General features: G+C 40.2%; 1 protein-coding gene across 1 annotated transcript in view; it reads left to right on the top strand.

Annotated features, from left to right (window-relative positions):
* The window catches only part of LOC109931428 (beta-galactosidase-1-like protein 2), a 68,766-nt gene that overhangs the window by 27,216 nt on the left and 17,758 nt on the right, over positions 1-23,792 (top strand). The window contains exons 7-14 of the mRNA XM_020530720.2: positions 1,620-1,701; positions 3,354-3,415; positions 5,437-5,518; positions 13,426-13,563; positions 15,904-15,984; positions 16,876-16,982; positions 19,201-19,347; positions 22,765-22,836. Of these exons, the coding sequence (XP_020386309.2) occupies positions 1,620-1,701; positions 3,354-3,415; positions 5,437-5,518; positions 13,426-13,563; positions 15,904-15,984; positions 16,876-16,982; positions 19,201-19,347; positions 22,765-22,836 (771 nt within the window). The remainder of the gene's footprint in view (positions 1-1,619; positions 1,702-3,353; positions 3,416-5,436; positions 5,519-13,425; positions 13,564-15,903; positions 15,985-16,875; positions 16,983-19,200; positions 19,348-22,764; positions 22,837-23,792) is intronic.

The following is a 23,792-nucleotide window of genomic DNA, read 5'->3' as shown; positions in this document are numbered from 1 at the left end:
TGCTGTGTTCATCCAGCTCTACACCTTGTTATCTCAGATTCTCCAGCATCTGCAGTTCCTGCTATCTCATTAAACGTGCTGTCATTTTCAACAATCAAATGTGATGTCTGATCATCCTGAGACTCCAACAATTGTTTGATTGTCTGTAAAATCGTTAAAAGATGCATTTTGTTGAATATTTTTTTCTGTCTTGCACTTATGAATGCAATATTAGATTTAGGATGTTCATAATCACGATTACCTAATTTAGGCAGATGACCATTTTAAGCAATTTGCAGATCATTTGAGTTTAGGAAGCAACAATTTAGTAACAATGCATTTTTGGACAAGGAAAGGAAATATGAGCTGTCACCAATGAGAATCCTTTGCTTATGCTGTAGCTGTTCCGTACACTGGAGGAACAGAGGCAGTGAATCCCTGCAGTTTTGGGTGGTGGAGTATTCAGCCCTGATGTTACCCTGCCTTTGGTAGTAATAATATTTGCTTTCCCCTATGGCTGATGTTGCTCCTGCCCTCTTTCTATCGCTCCCTCTTTCTTTTCTAGTTGTTCCCTCTCGGCCCGTCTGTCTCTGTCTCAATTTCTGTGTTTGTGTGTCTCTATACATTGGTAATAAGGTACATATGGCACCATGTAAATCATTGACACTAGTTCAATATGGCATCATGACCTCAATGATTCTTGTGACCTTTCCTTTTGTTTTCATGTGCTAGACATTTGGAAAGCTAGTTACTGCTGTTAGATGAAAGCTCATGCTACACGTTCCATTACAGGAAAATTCTGTTTTAAAGTAACTAAAATTTCTAACAGCATTGCACAAGAAATAGCAAGGTAAAGGGAATACAAGGTTTATATTGGAATAGAGCAATGTGCTAATTATTTGGCAAATGGACAGTGGTAATAGAGGTATTGCCATGGAGAATGCACCAGTAGGAAGACTGACTGCCGAGCAAAGTTTAAATTTTTCAATCGGGCAAGTTTGCTGATCAAGGCACTGTCCAACAACAGATGTGACTCTGCAACTGGACAACATTTACTAAATTATCAGGAGTGTACAATGAATTATGTTGACAACCAATTTAGATTACCAGTCAGACTCACCATCGTGTGTATTAGAAGCTATGCAAATTAATTCAGGGACCCTGTTCTTTACAGACTGAAAGCATGCACACAAGCTGCAATACAGTATTTGAACTCTACAAAGTAGGTGACAGCCACTCTGATTCCATTTCTCAGGGCAGTTTCGACCTGAAATTTAAATAAACCTTGCAGTTAAATGTCAGTCATTATTAACTGGAGCATTGTCCTTGGCAACATCTCTACCAATCACAGTCCACTTTCTAATCAATTAGCGCAGTCCTCTCGTATGCCATGAATATTATTTTCCGTTTTACAATGGTGTTGCATGCATATTGTCCTGATGAGTGCAAGACATAAAGCTTCAAAAAATGTCTTTTGAACTATACATAAGTTCTGTTATACCAAATGATTATTTGAAAACTTTCGAAGATGAAACACTGACTTCTTCACATTGCAAGTATTGTGCACGTCACATGTTTGAAAGTATTGCTAGAAGTTTGAATGAGGACACCCAAAGTAATTTATCTTTTAATCCTGAAAGGCCCTAGTGAACAGGGGGATCTCAGAATTATTCATGACTTGCGACAACAAAGATGGACTAAGTAAAGGATCAATTGCAGGAGGTAAGTACCATCTTGGGATATTAGGGAAATGATTTGATTTCATGAAAATATTCATCCTAATTGCACAGGAAATAAAAAGTCAAATGAACATTATACATGCAAAGTTATGTGTAAAGCTGCTTCAATTATATTTTTTAAGCACAAAACTTAACAAATTATCTTTTAGGTACAATCTACCAGTACTGAAAAAGAACATATGGTGTTGTGCAGCATGACATAGTAAACATCTGTATTCAGATGACTTATTGAAATATTTGTCCAGGCACCCTAAGACTTTTTGTCAGATTCCCTATTCATTGAATCTTTATCCACCTTTTGTGTGTATGGGAAGATACATATATTAATACACAGGGTCTTGCTGTTTGCAGACAGAGAGCTCATGCACATACACTGACCCTTTTTTAAACTCCCAAAAGCAGGTGACAGCCATTTGGTAATTCATTTCTCAGCGCACTTCTGTGACCAGTCAACATGATTGGTGGCTAAGGATCCACCAACATGAAAGTATTGAGATAACTGATTAACTAGGTGTTGAAAAATTATAGTGGGTATGGGAGATGAGTTGAGGTTCAGAATGTAGTTGGATGCAGTTATGAGGGAGCTAAGATGGAAGTGGATGAGCTTTGTTGTTTCTTGTGGCTCCCTAGAGACTGAAATAAAGAAACCTACTTTGGTTACATCTACTCAACTTGGTAAGTTCCTCCAGATTTCTGTGCTGACAAATGAAGTACTGTAACTTTGATGCACTGACTGTAGTGTGGTAATGAGTGCTGTGACATCCATCCATTGACTCCATCTATACTTCACCCTGCCTTGGGAAAGCAGCCAATGTAATCAAAGACCCCTCCCATCCCGGTTATACTGTCTTTCTTCATCTTCCGTCGGGCAGAAGATGCAAATGTTTGAATACATGTACAGATAGATTCAAGAACAGCTTCTTCTCTGCTGCTGAATGGATTTCGTTGAACGTCTTTTGCATGGACCTCTGAAATACTCATTCTGACCTCTCTCTCTGCGCCTTCCCTGCAGCTGTAACACTATTCTGCATTCTGTTCTGCTACCTTGAAGCACTTTGTATGGTATCTGGTGTGGTATAGCACACACAACAGCACTTTTTACTGTATCTTGGTACATGTGACAACAATCAATCAATCCGTTCTGGATATATATGCGTACATGTGGATAACAACAAAGTTCTAAAATTGTTCAAATAATATAACAAGCTTCATTGAGCAAAATGATCTTTCTCATTGTTGGAGTCTTGCAGCCTTATCCTCCAGACTTTTATGTCAATGCTTTCTAAACTTCTCCTTACTCCAAACCCATTGTGAGGCTTGAAAGCTGTCACAACCCCTAAATAAAAACGCAGACTGTGGGAGACTGAAAATGCGAGGGTCTGTTAGACAGGGAACATAGCTCTTATAACTAGTTTAGAGCTTTAGTGACCATGGCTGCCTCCCAGCTCGTGATCCTGAAGTCTCAGCTCACAGCCCTATTTGAGGTCCCACGTTGGGAAGCTGTGCTGTAGTACTAACTTGCCTCACCTAGACAACCACACATTATACACTTGTTAAATGTTCCTATTGAAGCTATAAATTTAGGATATAAAGTAAATTGCCTGTTTGTTCTAACCCATTTTGATACATTTACAGCTTTACCAACTATCAATTTTCAGAAGCTGGATTCTGGATTGACACTTATGAAAAATCTAGAAGTAAGATTATTTTTATATATTCTTGTTGCTTTTGGTAAAAATTGTTATTCGTAGAAAGATCCGGCAGTGTCTATAACGCAGAACTTGTATTAACATAAGACCATACAATTCCATTGTTAAAAAGATGGGTGGAGCATAGGGGCGTAGGCACCTTTAAGGCAACTGGATGACTGAGTTCAGGAGCACAGATTTCAGCTCTCGGCCACACATTTACATGAGCTATTCAGTTCTGAGTCAGGAAAGTGCTGACAGAAGGATCTTAGAACAACAGTAGATTGTTTTAGTGCAGATGTGGAGAGAGTACCAACTTGAAAAGTTATCAGAACTGGAAGTGTTTGTGAATGCAACTGTTCCTAAATCACACAAGAGAAGGTGGCAGGTGAAATGGTAGGCCGGGAGCCAAAAAAAAAGGAAGGTCAGTGATGTTGGGGCTGAGGAGTAGTCAGTCATCCATCTGTTTGAGCCTGCTTCGCCATTCCATTAAATCATGGCTGATCTGGTTGTGGTCTCATCTTCACTCCTGTCTCCTGTCTCTTGACCCACTGTGTATCTCAAAACCAATCAAACTCTTTCTTGAATAAATTCAATGATCCCGTCTCCACTGTTTTCTGGGAAGAGAGTTCCACACACTGATGACCCTTTGAGAGAAAAGCATTCTCCTAATCTCTGTCTGAAGTGGGAGGACCTGTTATTCTGTAAACATGTCCCCGTGTTCTTGCCTCCCCACAAGCGAAAACATCCTCCCCAATGTCCACTCAAACAAGACACCTCAAGATCTCTTAAGTTTCAGTAAGGTCACCTCTTGTTCCTCTAAACTTCCATGGGTGAAAGCCCAACTTGTTCATTCTTTCTTCATTAGTTAAGGTCTTCATTACCCTTCATCTGGCAAAGTTCTGCCCAGTCACTTAACCTCTCTGGATCCCTTTGCACACTTTCTACTTCCTCAGGATAGCTTACTTTCCTGTCCCTCTTGGTGGCATAAGGAAAGTTAGCTTTCGTGCATTTGGTTGTTTGCCCAAGTCATTGATGTAGATTGAGTAGTTGAATGCTGTGACACTGTACTTGCTATAACTAGTCAACCTGAAAAAGACCCATTTATCCTTACTTTCTGCTTCCTTTTAGCTGACCAGTCCTTTATCCATGTTACTTCCTACAGCTTGCTTTTATCTTGTATAGTAACCTTTTGATGTGATCTTTTGAGGCAGGAGACATTAAACAAAAACAAAAATGGGTTAAATACTTTCTTTCTGTGTCATAACTTCTCTGTTTCCATATTTCTGAAATAATGATTGTGAAAGTTAAAAGGTGATTATAATGAGATGAGGAAAGGAACAAAGATTGGTCGAGAGGAGGTCTAAAAGTGAAAAACAGAATCACCAAGAGTTCCTGTTCACAAGAAAGCTGTTTAGCTGTAACACTAAGCAGGATAGAGCTGTTATGTTAATTTAATGGTTTTACATTATAGAACTTGTTATTTTAACTTGATGTAGTGGGACCGCATTCATTAAATTATGGAATCTAGAAGGCTGGATTCTTAGGTTGTGTTAGTCTCAGCCAGGTAATGGTATAGATGCTTTAGTAAATTTCAGAGCCCTGGGCTAAATTGGGTAAAAATCAGCTTCTATTGATTTGCCAACCAAGGATGCATACAGAGAACCACACATTGCATATGTGTGAATGTGTGAAGTTTCACTCAACACGTTTGCATTTGGCTGGAAAGCCATCAACAATCAGTGTTCAAAGATCAAGCTGTCAGTTGAGAAATAACCAGTGGGACTAGGAACAACATATTCTCACGGGAGAATTAACTCCTTGATAATAAGGAGGAGGAAAGGAGAGCAGATTGAAAGCTAATAAATGGGGGAGCAAAACCTACAATCTATAAATAGTCACCACTAACTCTCATGTTGATGCTCACATTGCTTTCTATCCCCCTCAAACTGTGTCTTTGTGTGTTCCAACTTACAGTGATCTCCTTCTGAGCTGTAAATATTTCTGTGTATTACTCCCTCCTTTTGTAGCCTGGCAAACCTAAGATGGTAATGGAGTACTGGAGTGGCTGGTTTGATCACTGGGGAAGTCATCATCACATCTATCGTGAAGGTATGTTCACTTTGAAAAAGAAAATGCAAACAATTCAGTTTGTCCCTTTTTCATTGGCTTGGTTTTAGTTAATATGTTCTGCTGCTTCAGTTAACTGTGGTAAGTATAATGATGGCTGGAGTTGCTAAGAACAGTTTTCTGTTAGTTTAGCAAGCCTTTTTTTGTGTTTTGTGTTCATGAAGCCCATCCAAATCTTTGTACTGTTACTAATATTTGCAGGCAGCTTGCCAACTAGTCTTGGAAACTGAAATGTGTAAAAATGGCTCTTGGCTCCCTCTGGTGATTTAATTTTTATATTACAGTCTGCCTTCAACTCTCAAAGAACACAATTACAATGCGATTTTCATCCTTATAGGACTGATGAATTAGCACACCAGAACAAGTACAGCTGCCCCAGCTGAGATCAGCCACTTTGCTTCCATAATAATTAAATCCTATGAAACACTTTATAGATTTTCCAATGACATGGACATTAAAGAAACAGATGGAAATTGCATTAATTGACAGCCCTTTCATGCCACAGGACATCCTAAACAATTTCACAATCAATCAGTAATGCATTTCACATGAATTAATTGTTGTAATGTAGAGAATCCACTGGCCATTTGTATGCAGCAAGCTCTCAAAAAGTACCAATCCCATCACTTGTGTTGGAGATGCACCAATGGACAACCAACCCAATTGGCTTCATTCTCCATGCTGCTCTTCCATTGAGTACTAACTCATTCTTAATCTGCTCAGGTTTTTATCCATCTTCTCTAATTGATTTCCTCAAGGTCCGTGCTGGAGACTCTCAACTCCAGCACATCTGAGGTGGAAATGAATCTAGAAGGTTGGATTCTTGGTTTGCGTTAGCCTCGGCCAGGTATTGGTATAGAAGCTTTAGTTAATTTCAGAGCTCTGGGCTAAACTGGGTAAAAGAAAACAGCTTCAATTGATTGTCAGTCAAGGATGCATGCAGAGAGTCACACATTGCATTTGTGTGAATGTGTGAAGTTTCACTCAACACGTTTGCATTAAGCTTAACAAGCTGCACTGAGTGCTTACATCTGTTTCCTGCACCAGGACAGACTTTCAGCTCTACATTAGATTTGGGGTCATGATCTGGTGAGGACACTAATGAAATGTTGCCCCTGCCATTTATGGAAGGAAAACCAAGGTTGTTGGCAGTCAGAAGGGTTCTGGAGATGGTACAGCAATTCATCCCCAGGCAGGAGACGAATAGTTGTTCTCAACCATTAGTGACTTGGTCACCCTGCAGACGCAAATCCAAAAGAATACTCTGGCTGCTGGATATGTTCTCAGATCTGCGCACCATTGTAGTAGTCATGTGTGCTCATTGTCAATGGCATGTGAGAGAGGTTTGCGGGAACCTCAACTTTGTTCTAGGTACCCCTTCTCAGGTTGGTGTCAGCTGGTAGCCAGAGGGAGGAGGAGCACCCAACAGACAGATACACATCAGAAGCTGTTTTTTAGGAGACTCCAGTGTAACCCTGCCCCTTGCTCCAGTGCTCCCCTGCCTGTGATCCCAAAGCTTGCAGCATTTCAAGTTGAGGAGGGTCAGCCTGCTTGTGGGCAAGATGCTCTTGGCAGGCTTAAGCCCTCAATTACGCAATTTTTCAAAGTCAACAAGGCAAACAGCAAAGCAAGCTTCCTCCACCCCAGCTGTGGAAATCAGGCCTGCATCTTAAACTAAAGTGGGGGAGGAAGAAGAAAATGTATGGAGGGCACATTAGGTGAAATGTTCTTGCAGATGAGCTACCACTTTTTAAAAAAATGAATATGTATTCACTTGCACTATTACAATGTTTGCGGCAGTATAATGTTTGCTGTCAGATCTGGTGAGGTCAGAAGTCACACCAGATTATAGTCCAATGGGCTTATTTGAAAGCACAAGCTTTCGGAGCCTCAGTCCTCCTTCAGGTGTTAGTGAGAGAGGTAGTTTCAGATACAGAATTTATAAAAGATCAAAGGGTCACACCACTGATGAGGATGTGCTAAACAAACCTAAGATGCCTTTAATCAGTTGGAAGGTTTTAACTAATATGTATATGTAAATCCCCGAATTCCTTTCAAGTCATGGTCCTGAGAGAAATAAATCTTGTATCAGTGTAAACAAGAGGTGACATTTTAGGTCAGGCGCTGCATGTTAGGTGTGATACCTTGTTTAGAATCTGTTTGTGTTTTTGTCTGGAGTCAAACTGGTTTTATTTCTAAAGTAGGAATTTATAAAACGCCATATTGAGTGTCTATAAATTGTGAATTTTGAACAAAATAAAATGTATCGTCAAATACAGACTCACTCCATAGATGAGTGTGGGGTCACCTGTAGTGTAACGTGAACCCAGGATCCCAGTTGAGGCTGTCCTCATGGGTACTGAACTTAGCTATCGGCTTCTGCTCAGCAACTCTGCCTTGTTGTGTATCCTGAAGTCTGCCTTGGTTGAAGTTTACCCGAAGATCCGAGGCCAAATGTCCTTCACTGCTGAAGTGATCCCCCACTGGGAGGGAACATGCCTGTCTGGCAGTTGTGGCGCAGTGTCCTTTCATCGTAGCATCTGCATGGTTTCGTCAAAATACCATGCCTCGGGGCATCCTTATCTGCAGCGTATGAGATAGACAACATTGGCCGAGTCACATGAGTATCTGCCATGCACGTGGTAGCTGGTGTTCCCACGTGTGATAGTAGTATCCATGTCGAAGATCTTGCGTGTCTTGCGGAGGTTACCTAACAGGGTTGTATAGTGTTATGGTTGATGTTGTCCTGAAAGCTGGGTAGTTTGCTGTGAATAATAGTCTAAGGTTTGGCGGTTGTTGAAAGTGAAGTGGAGGCATGGGGAAGATCTTGGTGAGGTGCTCATCATCGATAACGTGTTGAAGGCTGTGAAGAACGTTGCGTAGTTTCTCCATTTCAGGAAGTACTGGATGATGAAGGGTTCCCTATTGGACATTCCAACGTGCCATAGTGAAAAACCGTAATGACCTGCTCAGAAGACAGACTCGGGATACGTCCAGTAGGATTCGGGGATTTACACATACATATTAACCAAATAAAACCTTCAAACTGATTAAAGATTTAACAGCATCTTAGGTTTGTTTTGTAAATCAACATCAACGGTGTGAACATTTGATCTTTTACTTATAAATTCTGTCTGATATTACCTCTCTAATACCTGAAGAAGGACTGAGGCTCCGAAAGCATGGTGTTTTCAAATAAACCTGTTGGACTATAACCTGGTATCATGTGATTTCTGACTGGCACCACCTCATCAGATCTGGTGAGGTCACACCCATGCGACAGATAAGTAGCTGCTTCTTATACCTCCAGGACGTAAAAGCTTTCAATCGCCAAGCATTGCTCTTCTCTCATGTGTTGCTGACTCTTCGCGTGACGGGACCCTCCAATGTGATAGATCCTTGAAGCGTGAAGTCGAAGACTACAGCCAAGACATTGCTCATTAATGTGGACTGCACTGAGCCTAAATGCAGTGCCCAATCTGCATACGTCATTGTGTATTTACGTTCAGCTTTTGCATGTGTCTACTTCTCAAAGAAATGCACTTACATTCAAGTTTGGGAGATGTACAATGGCAGCTCACATGTCCAATGTGTCTCATAGTTCAATGGTCTGCCAAGAAAAGCTGCATAAACTGCTACCTGTTGTAGGTTAACACTGTCTTAGAAAGTGCTCAAGCATTTCAGGATGACTGAACAACCTGTTTTTATTGTCAAACATTTTAAAGGGTTCCGCATGTTAGAAGGATTGAAAAGGGATTCCTAAGGATTCATGTCAATTTGGTGGCCATCATGATGCACTGCAATATACGTCACAAGGATGTTATTCCTCATACATTCCTTTGTAAGCTCCTCTATACTTGTGCACGTGTTCTAAGTGCACAGTCTCACTTTTCCTGCCCAATATGATTGTTAGGAAAGTAATGTGCAGATAATTTGTAGGTGGGATTACCTGAAGTTATCATGCGTATATGAAGATGAAATTTATTCAGCAAAACAAGGTGAAGGACTACAAGTAAAACAGTGTCTACATGTCCTTTGCAGCATGCAGGCCTGATTGCTGGACTCGGGAGGCAATGGCCTTAGTGGTATTTTCACTGGACTGTTAATCCAGAGACCCAGGTAATGTTCTGGGGACCCAGGTTTCAGTCTCACCAAGACTGATGGTAGAACTTGAATTCAATAAAAATCTGGAATGACGACCATGAATCCAGTGTTGATTGTCAGAACAAGCCATCTGGTTCATGCATGTCCTTTAGGGGAGGAAACTGCCATCCTCACCTGGTCTAGCCTATATGTGACTCCAGACCCACAGCAATATGGCTTACTCTTAACTGCCCTCTGGGCAATTACAGATGGGATGAGCCAGTGGACGCCCTCATCCTGTGAATGAAAAATAAAAATAAAGTAAGCAAGAGAATTGCAAAGTTATGCACAGCACCAACCCAACTCATTTGTCCTGGAAGCCTGTTGCTGTGAGGTTGTTTCTAGGGTCTTGAACCTTATGATGCATTGCTCTGTCCTGCCCTCTCGGATACTCTTTCCAGTTAATGTTCCGATTGTCTGCCGCATCTTCAACCTCAAGATTGTTCTTGTCCCCGGTCGGCTATTCGTCTGCATCTATGGAGGCTAGCAACCTATAAGCTACAGTCACTCACAGGCTGAATGCCTCCTAATTGAGCCCTAAACTCATTAAGTGCTAAATAGCAAGCTGAGTCCTATAAGGTGCTTGTCTTCATGTTAGTGCAAATCGTCCTGTCTAGGCAAAATACTGCAGATGTGTGGAAATCTGAAACAAACATGGAGCTGGAGACATTCAGCAGATCTCGCACCAGCTGTGCCAGATTATGTATTGAATCCAGTATGAGTCTTGTTCAGAACAGTTCTGTGGAAACTAGATGCCAAATCCTGCCCTGTTCTACCCGCTGTCTGGTCGTTAATTTTCTTGCTGGAGGAGAGGAGAATTGGAAGTGCAATATTAAGATTACAAGTTGGTGTAAAAATGAGATGTACTTGTGTGAAATTAAACCATTCGCCATTGAAGAACAAGGTTCTGAACTTGCTATTTAAGACTTGCATCAAATATACGAAGTAGGATTAAACTATTCAGGCCCTCTAGACCGTTCCACCATTTAATAAGATTATGGCTGATCTGATTCTCTAACCTCAAAACTACATTCCTGCCCACCCTGATCAGCTTGTAGACTTGCTCGCCAAGCCAGTATGTGTGTTTGCAGACGTTATCTATCAGGGTGAATAAACATCATCAGTGCGCCTCCGGTGAAGCGTTGGCATTCTGTCCCGCTTGCTATTTGTATGCCTCGGTTTGCTGGGGTGGTTGGCATCACTTCCGGTTCTCTTTCAGCGCTTTGTATACTGGGTTCAATTCAGTGTGTTTGATGGAGTTCCGATCGGAATGCCAGGCCTCCAGGCATTCCCTGGCATGTCTCTGTTTGGCTCGTGCTATTATGGATGTGTTGTACCAGTTGAATTTGTGTCCTCCTTTGTCCGTCTATATTGAAACCAGTGAGAATTGGTCGTGTCTTTTGGTGGCTACTTGGTGTTCGTGTATCCTTATTGTCAGTTTTCTTCCAGTTTGGCCTACGTAATGTTTCTCACAGTCCTTGCATGGTATTTTGTATATTACGTTAGTTTTATTGGTTGTGTAAATAGTTTTATTTACGTTCGCAGGATGTTTGGTGTGTGGGCTAACCTTGATACCCAGGGATCTGAGTAGTCTTGTGGTTGTCTCTGTACGGTAGGGTGACTTGTGTTTCTGGCTGTGTTGTGTCTTTTTGTTGTGGTCTGTCGCGGAGTTAACGGCAGATTGTTCTTTCTGGGTATCCATTCCTTTTAAAAACTCTGTGTGGGGTGCCAGGGAATTCCAGGAGGCCTGGCATTCCAACTGCAACTCCATCAACAAACACATTGAACTGGACCCGATATACAAACCATTGAAAAACAGAACTGGAACTGATGCCAACCACCCCAGCAAACCGAGGCATATAAATAACAAGCAGGACAGAACACCAACGCTTCACTAGAGGCCCACTGACGATGCAGATTTTTCATCACCCTGCTAGGTAACAATCAAACACACCGGTTTGGCGAGCAAGTCTATAACCCGAGCTACAAATCTTCTCAAAAAACTTTAAACACCCTGGTAAGCTTTCAATTCCTTGCATAACAAATATTTATCCACCTCTGCCTTAAAATATTCAAGGAGTCTTGATCCATTACTTTCTTCAGGGAGAGTTCCAAAGAGAGACGGTCTTCTGAGGGGGACGGGGGGGAAATACCTCATTTAATGTAAGTGTAAATGGACAATTGTGATTTTTAAACAGTGACTTGCAGTTCCAGATTCTACTGTAAGAGGAAACATCCTCTCCACATCAATACCCCTCAATTTTGTGTTTCAATCAAATCTCTTACTCTTCTGAAGTCTAGCAGTCACAAATCCAGTGCGTTCAACATTTCCTCCATTAGACAACCTGCCCATTCCAGATGTTGCTATTGTGAACTTTCTCAACTGCTTCCAGTGCCTTTGCATCCTTCCTTAGATAAGGCAGCCAACACTGTACATCAGTATTCCTGATGCAGACTCACCAGTGCCCTGAATAATGGAAACATAATCTCCCTGCTTTTGTATTCGATGTCCCGTATGAGAAATACTGTTCTATTAGCATTCCTGATACTTGCTGTACTCGCTTACTAACTTTGTGCAGTTCATGCACAAGGATACCCAGATAGCTCTGTATTTCAGCTTTACAATCTCTGACTGTTTAGATGAGATTTTTTTCTGCTAAAATTGAACATATTTCAAATTATATTCCTTTTACCACAACTTTGTGCGCTCGCTAAAATTGTTCAGATAATTTTCTAACCTACTTGTATCCTCTCTAACTTATCTTCCTACGTATCTTTGTGTTATCAACAAATTTGGCATCTATATCTTTCGTCCCTTCTTCTAAAACATGCATAAATTATAAATAAATTGTAAATTGGCACAAGATTTATTACATCCTTTCCCACCTGGAAAAGACCCATTTACACCACTTCTCTGCTTCTTGTAAGCTACCTAATCTTTTATCCATACCAATGTATTGCACCTCACTGTGAACTTTCCTTTTCACAATAACCTTTGAGGCTTCATAATGGGAATATTGGGCACATTTTACTTTACGTCTAGGTTATAATGTCTTTTCATTCTCATCTTACTTGTCAAGTTGTGCACACCATAATTTTTGCCATACCAGAAAGGGAAAGATTCTGCCCTTAGTTTTCTTCTCTTGATTTCTTTATCACCTGCATCTAAACCATAGTTTAGAAGTATTTCAAGAAAAACAAATACTTACTGTAGGGTAAAAGAAAGGTGCTTACGTTTGCTTTTTGAAAGTATCCAGTTATTGTAATAATCTTGATGCAAGTAATAGTCATGCGACACCTAAATTCCTGTGTTTGAAACCTGTAGATTGTGGGAGAAATGGAAACTGATGAAGGGATACCATTGCATGGTTTTAAACTCGTTGGAATGAATGATTTAGGGATCAGTAGAAAATCAATGAATCTTGGACAATGTTTTTGCATTTATCTTCCATTTATTTGTAGCTTGGGAGGACTAGATGAGGAAAGTTAAGATTAGCATCAGTGATAAAATGGGGAAAGGCAAATGTAGTTACAACAACGAGATAGTTAGATCTCGTGTCAGGCAATAATCTGTCTACAAGTCTTGTACCTCTCTAGATCCTATTGTTTTTCTGTTAAGTTTCTGATACTTGATGCTTTATGCATAGCCAAGCCATGATGTACTTTAGGAGCAAATTCCAGTGGATATACTACTTTCCATCTCAGAAAGATGGAAGAAGATGTTAAACTGTTGATTTCTTCCGCAGGAATGCTCAATACTATTGCAGCACTTTTAAACAAGGGTGTTTCCATAAATCTCTACATGTTTCATGGAGGAACTAATTTTGGCTTTATGAATGGTGCTCAGGACTTTGGCACCTATATTGCTGATGTAACCAGCTATGGTGAGTACACTTATCACCAGATTTCCTTTCATTTTTCCCTTCAGGAAGTTCAGATCTTAACACAATTCTTCAAGCAGATCAGGTCAATCAGCCAGTCCTTAAGGATTTTTTTTCTGTCCCTTCTTTAGTTTCTCCTTGTCACGAGCATTGTTCGAAAAGGACTACTTTTCAATTAGTTTTAAAGGGAAAATCGGACAACTAAAACTACTTGTTTGCAACACTAACACAGTCAAACCAGAGACTTATTGTGACATGTAGGGCTCTAGATCACGTTGAGAAATGCGTTTGACAACTCGTTCAGCAGACCAGTTCTATGTTATGAAAACGCAAAGATGCACAATGAGTAGACAAATGGAAGTAAAGCTGGACAATAATTTCATTATTTCTGGTAGCGTGCTGCTGAATAAGTTTGTATAAATCTCCTTGTATCAAAATAGCATAAAATCACAAATGATTGTATTAACTTGTATAGTCGCCGAAGAATTTTACACCACTTTCATGGGTGCAGTGCACTGTCACAAAATTTCAACTCGAGTGTTTGTTTTAAAAATAACACATTCACTAACAGGAAATTGACTAAAATCCATTTTATCATCTTTAATCTGTGTGATGGTTTGGTGGGCAAATATCATGTGACTTTACCAGTCCTCTAAAGGAGCTTAGAACAGTACAGCCCAGTAACAGGCATGTCGGCCCATGATGTTGTGCTGAAAGGAACCTTAAATTAAACATAGCAAATGCTGAAAGTAGGTCGGTTCACATCTTCTTCAAAAAGTAAAGATCTATTCGATGAAGAATTTCTTCAGCCCCTTTTATCAATTTGAGCAAAATAGAAAGATAAGTGCACGTATATGCCAGTTAATTTTTCAAACAGGCAATTGATGTTTGATAACTAGTAACAGATTAATTACAAAAAGCTAGAAAAAAAAGGTGAGAGGTCATAGGGAGAGGAAGAGATACCAACACTCTTGTCAACCTGCAAAAAGATATTAAAGAAATGAGAAAAGACGAAAATTCTATTCTGAGTGAAACGGGTCATGGTAAATGAACAATTAAATCCAACAAGAAAGTAACGTTTAAAAAGAACGATTTATGTTCCTAAAGGTGGCCTGGCAGCTCCATGCTTAGCGCTGCTGCTGATCAGTGTCAGGGACCCAGGTTTGATTCCACCCTCTGGCGACTGCCTGTGTGGAGTTCGCAAGTTCTTCCCATGCCTGCGTGGGTTTCCACTGGGTGCTCCGGTTTCCTCCTACAGTCCAAAGATTTGCAGCTTAGGTGGATTGGCCATACCATATTGCCCGTAGTGTCTAGGGGTGTGTAAGTTAGGTGGATTAACCATGGGAAATGCAGGGTTACAGGGAAAGGGTAGGGGGTGGTTGGTCTGGATGGGATGCCGTTTGGAGGGGCGGTGTGGACTTGTTGGGCTGAATGGCCTGTTTCTACACAAGAGGCATTCAATGAATCTATAAGAGATTGTTTACCTTGTGAATCTTTCCATGTCTTTTTTTTTTCTTGATTGAAAAGACTCACTTAGATGACCATTTTGATAGGTTTATCTGCAGCAGACTCTTCCATATTTGGTTATGGATCTTTAATTCTTCATTTTCTGGGTGCTGGCTCCTTCACTTGAAAACTCTGATCAGTGCCTTTGGACTTGCAGTCAGGTACCAGCGTTGTCACCATCATCATTATTTATTTAAGAATTGGAAAGATGCTGGTGCCTGTCAGCCTTCTTTCAGAACTGAACTAATTGAAGCGTCTTCTGCCAACCATACTTTGCATTCATAAAAAAACCTTTAATGCAACCAAGCAATCCAAGACGCTTCATAGGAATGATATCAAATAAGATTCGATACTGAGCAAGGAGTTAGGACAAGTAACAAAAAGTTTGATCATTGTGGTAGGTTTTTAAAAAGCATCTTAAAGAGTGGGACACAGAAGTTTAGGGAGGGAATTTCATATCTTAAGATCTAGGTATCTGAAGCCCCAGCCACCAAATGTGAAATGGCCTATATCAAATGCACAAGAGTCAGCCAGAAATTTACGCCTCCTCTTTTTAGGTCTGAGCGAGTGATTTTCATCTGTAGTCTGCTCTATCCCTGAAGCAATGTTTACTTCCAGATTTTGATTGTGGGTTGTTTGTTCTGTCAGTGGAATTCGATGATTTAATCCCTTTTCACGATTCAGTAGTTGAGTTCCATGCTAAACAATTTGACTTTGTCAATCAATTATTTCCAAATTATTAATAATCAGTCATATGTAGTTTCTCCTTAAAACTTAGAACCTATTTTCAAACTGCTGGTAATATCTTTTCAGCTGAATTTTTTTCCTGTATTCCAGATTATGATGCACCCTTATCTGAATCAGGAGACTACACAGAAAAATATATTCAAATTCGTGAACTTTACAGCAAGTGGTTGGGTAAATGCACTTTGCTTTTGTGAATTTTGTATTCTATTTATTGTGAAAATAAGGTTCCCAGATTTGATGGCCAACAGTTTAGGCTTGGACATTGAAACTGGTGTAATTGTTCTTAGCTCCTCCCTGCTCGCAGTACTGTACCTGTTTCAACCCCTCTCTTTTTGTATTGCATGAATAAGACACTATTTGAATGATTAGATAGAAAATGTAAACATGTCAGCAACATGCTTTCGGAAAGTATGGCGATTTTTGTCAAGATGTCCATTTCTATCCCTGTGTCTGAAAACCTTAAATTGGACATATGGCCCATTAAAATGGGCTTCATTGGCTGACTGGCAAAGTGAATCCTGATCGGGTTGGTAGGACTAAAATATGTGCTGCCGTATGCAATGCACCAAATGCTTATAATTTGTCAATAGAGACATGCATATAGGTTGGGCAAGTCTCCTAGGTGGTTGGTGTAAGAAAGATTGCAATGAGAGGGAATGCTTCGATTTTAAGGCAATGTGTAGATAGAGCTTTACTCTGCAATTGATCTTGTTGTAGCTGACAGTGGAAAGATTGATCCCAAACTGCTGAATATGCAGTATTTGAATTCTAAATTGCAGAAGGATGATTTAATGTCTGGTCTTGTAATATCAGCGTGATTGTTTTAGCTTGCAATCATTCAAACTACAGTTAGGAAACTTGAAAGCCAAACTCCTTTGCCCTTGCAGAGAGTGACGATGGACTCGACAGACCAGGTGACCTCCTGTGTTGTACTCATTCTGTCATTTCATACAAGCTATTTTTCTTAATCCCATTCTTCAATCACTCCAAAATGTTTTTAATTCATATCAGTTCAGAAGTTGTGTTATGACTTGGGTTAATTTGTTTTCCACTTTGTCACAGGTCAGGAGTTGCCTGAACAACCTGCTCAAATGTATAAAGCAAGATACACCACCATTCACGTAAAGGAATACATTCCTTTGTGGGAAGCACTAAATCAATTAGAAAAGGTATAATTTTAGTGTCTGTGACTTGTGTATCTTCCAAAGCAAATTGTACACTGGCAATGAGTAATGCTGGTACAGTTTTAGATTTTGCTGATAACAGGTTTGGATGTAAGAATCTTGATCATTGTTTACAGACTCCTATTGTGATGGGTGCTGCCAAGTGGAATGTATTAGAAACTTTTTTTTTGTCTCCACATAATAATGGGTTAGAACTTTCATTCTGGGAGCTCAATTATGAACACTGAGTCACTTACACTCCATTCCTGTATGTTGTACTGGTTCACAGGTTTAAAATTAACATCTTTGGTAATTAATCAGAAGTTCTATCAAAATTAATTCCCACTATCATTAATTTCTTCAAAATGAGCCAGGCAGAGGGTAAATTTTATCCGAATGAGGCTACCAAACCAGTTGAAAACAACTAATCTCTGTACATGCTCACCATCCATTCAGGAGCTGCTTGCAAAGTACTGGTCTGTTAGTATTTGCTGCCTGTCTGTCAGCTCAGAAATGGTTTCTGGAAAGTAACTGAGAGAAGAGCTTCATAATACTGCCATCCACCCATTCCACACTTAAAAGGGGTATTACTTGTTGAAAATGGAACCATATTGAGCAATTTTGCAAAGCCTCAGACCTTGATGTCTGGGCATTCTATTATAATAATAGTCATAAATGCATTGTTTTTAAGAATTAAAATTTAAACATCTTTAGATTTTCTGCAAATTAATTTAATTCTCCAAAGTAGGATCAATTTTTATTTTCTATCCTGTAGAGTAACATTTCTTCCACCCCTCGCCAATAAGTAACTGCCCGTATTGGTTATTTCCTGGAAATTTAAAAGGTGCAGTGGTTATTTGAATTGATTGAATCAATTGAATAAATATATTGTTGAACAAATTAAATTGCAGTGAGCTAGTGAATGTTTGTTTATAAGTCTTTTTTGAGAGTTTCACACTTGAAGTTTGAATTCATCAGGATGTAATAAGCTTACCAGTTTTATTGATTGTAATGTTCCCTACAAAGTCAGCAACTTATTCCGGACCTGCTTGTTCCATTATGATTCATCTGTCTAGGAAAACTTCCTTTCTGATTTTAGCAATGTGTTAAGAGTTTTTGAGTATTAATGTTAGTTTATTGAACTGCTTCAGGGCGCACTAGTAATCGATCGTGTACAATGAGCCATTCTTTCTTAAAGTTCTCATGCTTTTTACTATTTTATGGCATTGAATCAATGCTGGCAAGGCCAGCATTTGTTGCCCATCCCTAATTGTCCTTGTGAAGATGATGGTGAGATGGTTATTTAATCTGGTGGAATTCAAACATGCAGTCAATGTTACGATATATTGTGTAGTCCCTAAATCTTAATGTAAGAGGCTCTTCAACAGGGTGGCACAGTAGCTCAGTGTTTAACCAGGGACCTGGATTTGAGTCCAGCCTCGGGCGACTGTCTGTGTGGAGTTTGCACATTCTCCCTGTGCCTATTTTGGGTTTCCGCTGGGTGCTCTGGTTTCTTCCAACGGTCCAAAGATGTTCAGGTTAGGTGGATTGGCCATGCTCAATTGCTCATAGTGTCCAGAGATATGAACCTAGGTGGATTAGCCATGGGAAATGCAGTGTAATAGGGATAAGGTTTGTCTGAGTGGGATATTCTTTGGAAGATTGGTGTGAACTCAATGGGCCAAATGGCCTGTTTCCATACTGTAGGTTTTCAATTATTCAAGGTCTTCAGGTCAGAAATCAGGGTTGCTTAACTATTATTCAATTGGAGGCTTTCAAATGTTAAACGGGTATGCAACATGGATATGTTTGAGTATATTTTATGTTAATTCATTCATGGGATGTGGGTGTTACTCGTTGGGCCAGCATTTATTGCTCAGCCTCATTCACTTTGGAGAACGTAATGATGAACCACCAAACATTTGCTGTAGCTATACCCACAGTGCTGTTAGGAAGAGTTCTAGGATTTTAGACTCAATGACTGTAAAGAAACTGCACTAAAGTTCCAAGTCAGGATGGTGTGTGGTTTGGAGGAGAAATTACATCTGGTGTGTTCCTTTGCTTCTGCTGTCCTTGTCCATCTAGAGGTAGTGGTCAAGAATTTAGAAGGTGTTTCTGCAAGACTCTGTCAGTTGCTCTTGGGGTTGAGTGGCAGAAGGTGAATAATGCTCAAGTGTTTGATGTTACAGAAGTAACAGTTATTTTTCACTGTCACTTTTTGTAGCCAATTCAAAGTGAAAGGCCTATAAATATGGAGAACCTTCCAATCAACAATGGCAGTGGACAAGCCTATGGGTATACATTATATAACACAGTAATAAATAGTGGAGGATTACTTCATTCTGGTCAGAATGTACGGGACAGAGCACAGGTAAGTAAGCAGTCTTTATTTTCAGTCTTGGTACATGCTCATAATTGTTTAAGATGAGTTATATGTTCCAAGGAAGGTATAAATTTCAGTGCTTAGTCTCTGTCACTGGAAAGTCAGGTGGAAGAGGAATAATCTTGCCGATGATGCAGGTTGTGTATTTATCAAGGTATCACCGTACTAGAGGAGCTCTGGCCATACTCTAACCCAGATATTTCAATGGCCAGATACATGTCAAAGCAGCATAGACTAGAGTTGCACATTTGAATTCTGGGAATCCCAGTGCAGCTGACTCCATGGGATTTGCCTGGAAGTTTGAATATGAACAATGGGTAACTCCACTGTGTCAGGAGCTATCCAAAAGATTCTGTTACATTTGAAAGGTTTTGACTCTCAAGTTTAATAGTAACCCAGGAAAGGTTAGAGGATTATCTGTAACTTCTATGGAACTGTTAAACTGAACCTCTGATTCATTGCTGGCCACCCTTGCCCTCAACCCTGTCACCCCCAAAATACGGCTCTCCACCCCGACCCCATTGAATCTAGCCCAACCCAATGCCAAGCATCCACCTGTCATGCTGCCCACCTCACTTACTTACACACTTGCCTTTCCTTGGTCATTGTAAGTGTGCCTTTTGTGACCTTTTACACTCCTGAAATGTGGCAGCAGGTACCCTGAGAAAGGGGTGTCTGTAATTCTTCTCCCATTCTGAGTGGATTTCTCTCTGGTTTCTTCTGAGGGGCACATCTAGGACTGGTGAGAATCAGAATGCAGGCATGATAAATCTCTGATAGATGAGTAGATAATTTTAAACAGGCTTGCCATTAGCTGAATCTGTTATAAAGTAACACAGTACGCAAACAGACCCCTCTGTCCAACCAGTCCATGCCGAACATAATCCCAAACTAAACTAGTCCCACCTGCCTACTTCTGGCCCATATCCCTCCAAATCTTTCCTATTCATGTACTTATCCAAATGTCCTTTTAAAAGTTCTAATTGTACCCACATCCACCACTTCCTTAGGAAGTTCATTCCACACGTGATATTATTTGTATTAAAAATGAAAATTGATGCCAAATCTTAAATTTAGAAGCTTTTCTACTTCCTGTTAATCGTTCTACGTCATATTGAGTCAGGAAATAGACTTCCCACAATTAAGTGCCCATAACTGGACGCTGAAATGTACAGTAAATCTGTGGTATCCACACAATCTCAAATTGTGAATTTACCCAGCTGCGCCAAAATATAAGTATTAACAAAAATCAACATCCATGGGCAAAACTCACGTATCCGAGATTTTCAACCTATTTTTAAATGAGCTGCGGACATGTGAATTTCATGGTTTGTCAGGGTTTTCAGGAACGGGACCCACATGGATATGGAGGAAGGACTATAATGTTGCACACAGTGTTGCTATGGCACAAATACTGGGGAATATGTTACACTATAACAGTTTTGAAAGTGTAAACTGCAGAGTACAGCACTGTTATATAGAAGTAGGTGCAGATTCTATAATTGTCTTCTATGCAACTGGATTGGCAGATTCCTGAATAGGTTTATAACAGGAGGCCCCTGTGCAGGAATCTCCAGCGCGGAAGTCTGCTAAAGATAATTGTAAAATATTTAATCTGATCAGGATCGGGAATAGAGTTGCTGACCTTGATTGGAATTTCCGTGCTATTATTTCCTTAATTCTAATTTTGTGCTTACCATGGGGATTGGCAGTCTAGACCAAACAAATGACAAATCCAACTTGATTTTAACATGAGGCGGTGACTTTTTATTGGTATGTTATGGGAATGATACTAAAATATTATTTTGAATTGGTTTCATTATGTCCTGTTCTCTTGTACCTTTTTCTTTTGAAGGGGAGGCATTGGCCTAGTGGTATTATTGTGACTATTAATCCAGAGACCCAGGTAATGTCCTGGGGACCAGGTTTTGAACCCTACGGTGGCAGATGGTAAAGTTTGAATTCAAAAAATATCTGGAATTAAGAGAGTAATAATGACCATAAAATTATTGTCGATTGTCAGAGGAAAAGAAACCCATCTGGTTTGTTCAAGTCCTTTTTAGGGAAGGAAACATACCTGGTCTGGCCTATATGTGACTCCAGACCCACAGCAATGTGGTTGATAGTTAACTGCCCTCTGGGCAGTTAGGGATGGGCAATAAATGCTGGGGTGACATCCACATCCCATAAGCAAATACATTTTTTAAAAAGTTAGTTAGTAATTTATTAACTGAGAGTACAAATATATCTCATACTGTTATTGTAGATGTTCTGAAACAGTGACAGTTGTTACATCCCAGTTTGATATACATAGGGTACTTTCAGAATCACAGCTATGGAAAAAGCCTGTTTAAAGGGACTGTGGCTTTTAAACTGAGTGACAGTTTCTCTTCCCCTAAAATTAGCCCACCAATTGATGAAAGCTGTTATGTGAAGAATTTGTGATTAAAATTTTTTTTGGAATGTTCCTTGCAAACAGGCGTTGTATGTTTCTGCAGTTATCTCTGCAGATGGAGACTCGTATGTAGTGCGGTCTCACAGCACTCTCTCGAAGATGCATTCACTAAGTGGCCATAATTTATTTGTGTCTGGACAGTGGCAGTCTGTTTGTTTGTTTTTGAACCATTTGGGGAGAAAGCAGGAAGGCAAGATTAGTTACAATTGCTTTGGTAAGGAGCTGGCATAACAACCATGAGATGGATGACTTCCATCTGTGCTGTAAACCTCTGTGGTTCTGTGGATGCTGATACAGCCAGAACTGAAACGACAGTCATCTCTCTTTAAGTTGATTGCCCAATTCTAAACTTCATTCATCTTTAGAAAAAGCCTCGGAGGGTAACTTTCCTTTTTGTCCAGTTTGGACAGACTTCTAAATCTGCATCTTTGCCATGTGGTGGGGAGAAAGAGGGAGAAATAGGAACCAGAGTTATAGGATGGTTTTCCCTGTGCCCAGGAAGTTAGAAATCGGACAGCTTTAGGGAGTTGAAAGGGGACAAAGTTGTCAGGTTATTCCTTTCAGGTCTGCTTTTGGGACAGGATTAGTGAAATATTTTTCATCTACGTTATTTGCTTTCCTGGCCAAAGTCAAGGGAATAGAGAAGGCTAATTTCCTTGCCATGTATCCCAAGTAATCTTTTAATCTTGTGCACAGCTTTATGTTGACCATGTTTGTTTGAAGGGAGCTGAAGATCGACCACATGAGGCAACTTACAAAGGAGGTGGAGTGAGAAACCCTAGCCGTGGATGATATACGAATGTAATGAAGCAGTAGGCATTCATAGTGTTATTCTTGCTTAAGGTTGTTCCTCTCACTGCTGTGTACTGACTCCTGCACAACCTGTTAATCTCAAACAGCTCCTAGGCATTCTGTTTGCATGACCTGAATATTTTTTTCTGATGATTCAGGTCTTTGTCGATGGCCAGTCAGTTGGTTTCCTGGATTATAATAACATGGAATTGGCAATCTCGGCTGCTATGGTAAGTGCCATTAGATATCAAATCTCCAAAATTGAACGCAACAAACCCTGTGGAACATTATACAATACTTCACTGTGCTGGAGTCTTACATATAGCAGGTGAGAACTGGACGTTGTGCCAACAATTTTTGAACAAGTAATTATTTCCCAATATTGCGCTTCGTAAAAGTTGCAGCAGATATTTTGGTTTTTGTTACTGTCAGCTTCACAAAAATAGTGACTATACTGAAGGAAAGCAAGCAAGAAAGAACTTCAAATTATATCATGCCATTGATCTCCCCCCCCCCCCCAGATGTCCAAAATTGTTTCTCCACTAACAATTTGCTTTGTTCTTCAGGCCAAGGCAGCAACTGTTTTAGGATGCAACTGGCAAATGAGATGCATGACCAATGAACCTATTTCTCGAGATGTTCACGGAGGGCTAAATGTTAGGCAGGGTATCAGGAGAAATCCCTGCTTTTTTTTTTTGAATAGCCACTGAATCTTATGCATTCACCCAAACGGACTTTAGACCCCCATCTAAAGACAGCTGCCTCCTCACTGTAGGGGAAGGGCTTGAACCCACAATCTTCTGATTCAGAAGGGGTCATTTCAGAATTGCACTGGAAATATAGTTTTCTGGTGTTTTCGTCATGTCTAGGAAGACAGTAAGTGTACAACTTGGTTATAGAACCTCTGTGCAAAGGAATCGAAAAAATTATGCTAACTGACTTCTAGTGGTACCTTTGAAAACATTTGAGAGCTTTCAACTAAAGTGTAAAACACAGGTAGTGCCCAGCCGCGCATTATTCAGTAATGGTGAAGAATCACTGGGTGATAAATTCTAGCGAAGGTCCGCATAACCTGATGTGCGTAGTTAATGGACAACACAAAAACCCCACAATCTTCCATCACCTCGTTGGTATAATTCATTATAATTTGCTGTTAAAATTGTTGGCACAGTGCCCAGTTCTGACC

The sequence above is a fragment of the Rhincodon typus genome, chromosome 32 (assembly GCF_021869965.1).
Source record: "Rhincodon typus isolate 14 chromosome 32, sRhiTyp1.1, whole genome shotgun sequence".
NCBI classification, from domain to species: domain Eukaryota; kingdom Metazoa; phylum Chordata; class Chondrichthyes; order Orectolobiformes; family Rhincodontidae; genus Rhincodon; species Rhincodon typus.
Note: the sequence above shows the minus strand (reverse complement) of the source record. Positions and strands in the feature narration are given on the sequence as shown.